Raw genomic sequence first — 6,382 nt, 5'->3', positions numbered from 1 at the left:
CCATGTCACCCAGATGTGCTCATTTCCTCTTTATCAACAGCTGATCTTCATCTTTCGCAAGCCAGTTTCCCCCACCTAGGATTCAGATTGTATTGAAGCTAGATCCTTGATGCTCCTGGTACAAAGCTGTAAGGATTGCCTCTGAAAAAGCACTGCACACACTCTCTCTCTCCTATCCAGCAAAGCAGTTTTCTAATAACAATTTGCTGAGGTGATCTTGATGCTCCGTGAATTGCAAGTTGAAAAACCACTCTTAGGGTGCCATGGGCAATTTTCCACATCGAGGCATACTCAGGCTGTAATTGCGGGCGTGCTTTGGGAATTGTGAAAGCCGAGCTATTTCTTGACAGTCTGCACAGCAGCTGCCTGCCCTGGGACTCTGCAATTTGAAAAGCAGATGGAGATGCTGATACCGCTGCCATTGAGAATAAAGGGAATTGCTCTGTGTCAGGTCTACTCATCAGCTACAATAATCAAGCTTAAGACATCTTAGTCACTGAATTTATTGCACGATTGCTGGTCCTCCTCCTCATCTTCGTCTTCTCTTTTTTCTTTTGGTAAGAAGGGCTGTGCTGATGGGTAGAGTCAATGTTTGGTAAACTGGAGATGAAGATCTGTCAACCACACCAAGCCACGAACACAATATAATGATATCCTCTTTCCCGCCCATGCAAAATCAAATCCAACACCTCCCTGGAATACATAAAAGGGATGCTCATTCCATCTCTGGATCCAGAGGAATTTGGCTTTCTTTGGGCTCAGCACTCTCCAGCTACTCCTTTATTTTAAATTTTCCCCTAGCTGCTACTAGGCCTCTTCATTCTCTCTGTTGCTCCTTTGACTTGAACACAGCAATGTCTTTCCAGGCCATCTGCCAAGGCTCCAAGGGGAGCAGAAGGGGCTACAGCTCATGCTCTGCTTTTGGTGGTGGCACCGGAGGTGGAATCAGGCGTAGCTATTCTTCATGCAGAGGATATGATGGCGGTATGAGAGGCCAATATGGTAGCAGGAGCCTCCATAACTATGGTGGAGTTACAAGGATTTCCTATGGATCTGGCTATGGAGGAAGCATCTGCGGGGGGTATGGTGGTGGGTATGGTGGAATGGGTGGTGGCTATGGAGGAATAGGGGGTGGTTATGGAGGAATAGGGGGTGGTTATGGAGGAATAGGGGGTGGTTACGGAGGAATAGGAGGTGGGTTTGGTGGTAGAGGACTTGGTGGCCTTGGATCTAGAGGTATTGGCAGTGTCCAAGTGGATCCAAATCTTATGCGACCGGTCCGGGTAGAAATTGACCCCCAAATACAGCAAGTAAAAAATCAAGAGAAAGAGCAGATCAAAGTCCTCAACAACCAGTTTGCTTCCTTCATCGACAAGGTAGGTTAACAGAACAGAAAGTGTTACATTTTTTATTGCTGTCATGGAATGCACGTCAACTGATAAAACTTGATGCAATTTGTGCTTAACAATCTAGTAACGTCTTGGGGGTGGATGTTTAGTGATGAATAGAAGCAACTGGCTGGTAAGAACTAGAAAAACAGAAAAAACAATTAGGGTGTTCATTAGCAGGTAGATTTTCAAAATGATTTCAGGATAACAGAAAACTAGCATGTGTGGAATTTATAAGACAAGCTGTAATTGATTGCCTTATACTGTATATGCTGAACATTTTCATACATCTTTTTAAAACTATATTTTGTAATGACTAAATCAGCTGCTGGCCTCCAAATGCTCCTACCTAAACTGTAACTGGAGATGCCAAGATTAAAAATGGCTCAGTGCAAATGCCAAACCTAAAAACTATCACAAGCTTTTCAAACAATGATGCCTTGTTACTCAAAATGTTTGTGTCCATTAACTGTAGTCTATTAAAAAAGAGGCAGCATTTGCATTTCTTGGATGGGCCTGCCTGTAATATTGTTGCTCATCATAAGTAACCACATTGGCTCTTGTAAAGTGCATGGGTCAGAATAGGGTTTGAAGAAAATAGAACAAGCCCTTCATTGATTTCCACTGACAGCTGAAGGAAGTCCAGTGAGATTCATGAAATTCTCAAAATGCCTGTGTCCTTTAGATCTTCATCTCATTCCCAGATAATTAGAGTTTCAATTTTGCAAAGAAAAGAAGAGTGAACTAGAGAATGGAACGTAATGAGTTTGCTCCTGTCTCTCTAGTTAACGTTCATTTAGCTGGAAGGGTCCAGCTTTGCTTTTAATCATTCCCACAGTTATCCCAATGTGTTGTGATGGCAACTTCCTCAAGTAATTTCTTTTATAGGTTCGCTTTCTGGAGCAACAAAACAAGGTATTGCAAACCAAATGGCAGATCCTCCAACGACAGTCACAAGGCATTGGCCCAACTATGAATCTGGATGCTGACTTCCAGCAGTTCCTGAATAGCTTGAGGAGTCAGATTGAAAATATCCGCAGCCAGAAGGGGCAGCTGACAACAGAGCTCCAGAGTATGCAACATTATGTGGAAGAATACAAGAACAAGTGAGAACCTCAGAAACAACTGTCTCTTTCAGTTATTGGCACTTGCAGTCTGGTCATAGTCTGTCCCCCAGATGAGCAGCAGATCACAATAATGCCACAAAGAATGCTCTTTGGACATGTTGCTCCAAGCCCTGGAGGATATAAATATTGCAGTTAAATATGGGGGATAACATTACAATCAGTGTAGGAACTTCCATGAACAAGGTGGGAGAATTAATTTCCTCATGCTTCTTTGAGGAATTTGTTCACATTCTATTCATTGTGTTTATTATGATAGCTTTTTATTTATCTTGGCTTCTTGTATTTAGTATTTAGCTTGGCTTCTGTAGTCTATGTGTGATTGCCGTCGAGAAATCAATAAATCAATAAACTCACCTTGCTTTTTCTTCTAGGTATGAAGAGGAGATCAACAGGCGCACAACAGCTGAGAATGATTTTGTTGTGCTGAAAAAGGTGAGAGATGAACATCTGGCAGTTTGCTAGAAACACAGAAGGCATAATCTAGGGACAGAATGGAATCGTTCTTTGAGATTTCTCCAACTTTTAAGAACTAAGTCATCATGGTCAACAATTTGCATGCCCTTCCAATGTAGGCCTATCTTTTTGTTGTTCCTGATGCTGTTGTCAAAAATGCTACATGATGCAGTTATAGGATTACATTCCATATTTGAATCTCTTTGCATATGGAAAAGCGCCATGTTATCAAATTATGAAAACAAATTAACACATTTGTTTTCCATATTCAAGGAGCCTGACATATTAAAACATATTTTGAAATGACACAGAACCATGAATACAAAAGAGCAAATCTCTAGATTTTTGTTTGTCAAGATTAAGATTTTTTTGTCAAGTTTGTACAAAAATGTGAATGCGTAATATTTTGATGCACATTGCTCTTGTTTAGAGAAGTATGCATATACACTAGCAAGATTGCCCTGAAATATGTAGGTTTTGCAATTGATTTTCTCTCATATAATGTATAGTATATATTTAGTAACCTATCCCCACCCCTCTCCTCTCATATTTTCCTAATCTTTTTATGGCTTTTGTTATTAGCAAGCTGCATTGCCAAATTCAGAGAACTAGAAATGTTGAATAACAAATTTTGGTTCTCAGAGTTGGCTAAAAGTAAAAAATTGACATCGAAATTAAAACCTATTATCTTCTCTCCTTAACCATTAAAAAAGGATTTTGAATGTATTTATAAATTCAATAGCTCCTGATATGTCCCGAACAGCACACATGTTCTCCCTATAAGTCACAATGGATACTTTTAGAGTACAGTTTACATTAGTAAAAAAGATGCAAAATTATGTTTGTCTGCTTCACATAAGCTTTGCATGAAACCTATTGCTTCATTTATATAAAAAGCTTTATATAAAAATTGCTTCGTTTATAAAAAATCATGTGTTGAAGTTGATTTGATCTGAAAAGGTTTGCTGTCTGTAATTAGTCAATGAAGAACAGAAACAGCATTTTTTCCCTGCTTATATGTATTCTCTAGTGTATTGTTTCTTCACATATTGCTGATGTGGTATTTCAAAAACTGAGAGCTGAAGACTTAAAATTAAACAACCTAACAGGAACTTATAGGGTTCTTTGTGTAAATTTGCTAAAAAGAGTTCAGGTATGGTCCAACTGATGATGAGACTTGTTGAAGATTTACACTGACATTCTTCTGGATCCTTGTAGGATGTGGATTGTGCCTATTTGTCCAAGAGTAACTTGGATTCAAGAGTTGGTGCTTTGGCTGATCAGATTAACTTCCTGAGAAGAATCTTTGAAGTGGTAAGGAATGGTTTGGTTCTATTGGTTAATTAGAAGAAAGAGGGTATCTTCAGATCCCACTGACCCAAATTCAGATTTGTCTTTATGTCTATCATGAATCTTTCTTCGAAAAAGAATCTTATTTTATAAAGTGCATGTTTGCAGGACACACCATTCAGTGATTTCAGTTACAAGTGCAACAAATGTCCACATTACAACAGCAAATGTTCTTAGAATGGTGAGATAGCCGACTTTCTCTTCCTTTTTCACCCATCTAAAAACAAAGGCCTACAAAGGACCCTACGCAAGCAGGGAAACCATTCCTTCTTCCAGCTCCTGAGTTCACAGGGCCATAGTGAAGCCAGTAAACAGGGTTCAATAGCCTTCATTCTAATTCTCATTCTGAGCCTGTAGGCTCTAAATACAATCAAGAATTAAAAAATGCATATTATGGGGAGTAAAAAAAAATCATGAATGGTGAAGGGGCGGCGGGGGGGGAATAAATCAGCTAGATTGCCAACCTAACTCATGCTTTTGGATTCTTCACAGGAAATCTCTCAGTACCAGACTGGAGGCCAAGATACCTCAGTAGTAGTGAGCATGGATAATAATACCCACTTGAATTTGGAAGGTATTATTGACGAAGTAAGAAGCCAGTATGAAGAGATTGCTCGCAGTAGCCGAGCTGAGGCTGAGTCTTGGTATCACTCCCAAGTAAGTAATCACACTGAGACAAGGAAATAAAGTTCCCTAATTTATCTTATGCTTTTCCAGGAAGCAACAACTCCTGAGGATTCAAACTACAGAATCCCAGAACCTTGTAGTAAGGACTTTCTGCTTCTACTCATTTGCTGAGACAACTATTTAAATGGTTGTTCTCTTTCTCCATGCGGTCTCTGCAAATTGGACCTTAGTTCCTCTACAGACTTCTAAAACTGAATTTGTAGTTCCCTCGCCAAAGTACAATATCAATATTCTCTGAAGAAAGCCTTGGCAGCAAATGCCATGATTGATATTCTCAGGACAGATCAGCTTTCCCCCATCTGGCGCGTTCCAAAGTTGTAGAATGCATAACTTGTAGGTTCTTGTAGGTTCTCAGCTGTACTAGCTAGGGATTCTGGGAAATGCAGTCTTGCCTCATCTTGAAAGAGGCCAGGCTGAGGGAAGCTGGAGGCCCCAAAATCTGACTAGTGAGCAAGCAGTCAGTCCTAAAGATGTCGAATCTCAGTTCTGACACACAGGCTAGAAATGAATAGTGAGTTGTGAGGACTCTTTCTTCAGAATCTAATTTCTCTGCAGTGCGATTTCAGTCAATCTTTTTAGGTTTTTAAGCCTCCTCATTTTCTGAACAATGTGACAAAAAGCCGTTATCTGAGGCAAAATAGTCTTTAATCATCCATGACAGATGTTGATGCACCATTTGTATAAGCTCTTCAACCATGTGCAGATCCAGCCAATTGCAATATGACTTAAAATGATTTAGCAGCTTTTGCATCTTGGCCCTAAGATCTTAAGTATGGAGTCAGTATGCACAACGCTTTGCAAAACCCTTTCTGGGAACCATGATAATTAAACTGATATCACATCAATATAAAGTGTGAAAGCCATGGCTCTTTGGATGTGGCTGAGCTACAACTTCAAGCGTCTTTTACCATTAACTGTGCTGGCTGGGCCTGCTGGAAATTGCAATTTAGGAATGTTTGTTGGGCCATCCTTTGCTATCCCTGAGCTATTCTTCTTCCATTGTCATCCACTGAGCTGATGCAGCAAAATGGAAAATTACACTTTTTCTGCCCTACAGTACGAAGCTCTGCAGAACACAGCAGGACGGCATGGTGACAATCTGCGCAACACCAGGCAGGAGATTCAAGAGTTGACTAGGAACATCCAGAGACTGCGTTCAGAAATTGAGCATGTCAAGAAGCAGGTATGGAATATGGAGGGAAGGATTATAATTCTATCTCCTTGGGAAATCTAGGTCACTCTATGAGTGTTGAATTTACCTCTACAAAGGGAAAGAATCTCTTAGTGAGAGCTTGTGCAAAATCTTATTCTAGGACACGAGGTGCCTATTTCTTAAATCATTTATTTTAAGTGCCTGTTTTTTTAATCGTTTGATTT

General features: G+C 40.0%; 1 protein-coding gene across 1 annotated transcript; it reads left to right on the top strand.

Annotated features, from left to right (window-relative positions):
• Positions 1 to 854: 854 nt before the first annotated feature.
• On the top strand, positions 855 to 6,239 carry LOC107298626 (keratin, type II cytoskeletal 5-like). Its single transcript, XM_015828003.1, has 6 exons — positions 855 to 1,376; positions 2,277 to 2,494; positions 2,887 to 2,947; positions 4,187 to 4,282; positions 4,811 to 4,975; positions 6,063 to 6,239. The coding sequence occupies exons 1-6, from the start codon at positions 855 to 857 to the stop codon at positions 6,237 to 6,239; spliced, it is 1,239 nt and encodes a 412-aa protein (XP_015683489.1).
• Positions 6,240 to 6,382: the final 143 nt, after the last annotated feature.

Source organism: Protobothrops mucrosquamatus, unplaced genomic scaffold, assembly GCF_001527695.2.
Source record: "Protobothrops mucrosquamatus isolate PMUCROS unplaced genomic scaffold, P.Mucros_1.0 scaffold4148, whole genome shotgun sequence".
In the NCBI taxonomy this organism is placed as follows: domain Eukaryota; kingdom Metazoa; phylum Chordata; class Lepidosauria; order Squamata; family Viperidae; genus Protobothrops; species Protobothrops mucrosquamatus.
The sequence above is the reverse complement of the archived record's forward strand: the minus strand, read 5'-3'. Positions and strand labels throughout refer to the sequence as shown.

Bases quoted from the DNA above. Each gene is read 5' to 3' on its own strand.
- LOC107298626 (XM_015828003.1), top strand. From the start codon at position 855: ATGTCTTTCCAGGCCATCTGCCAAGGCTCCAAGGGGAGCAGAAGGGGC. The intron at 1,377-2,276 runs GTAGGTTAACAG...TTTCTTTTATAG, and splicing joins TTGCTTCCTTCATCGACAAG to GTTCGCTTTCTGGAGCAACA. The intron at 2,948-4,186 runs GTGAGAGATGAA...GGATCCTTGTAG, and splicing joins ATTTTGTTGTGCTGAAAAAG to GATGTGGATTGTGCCTATTT.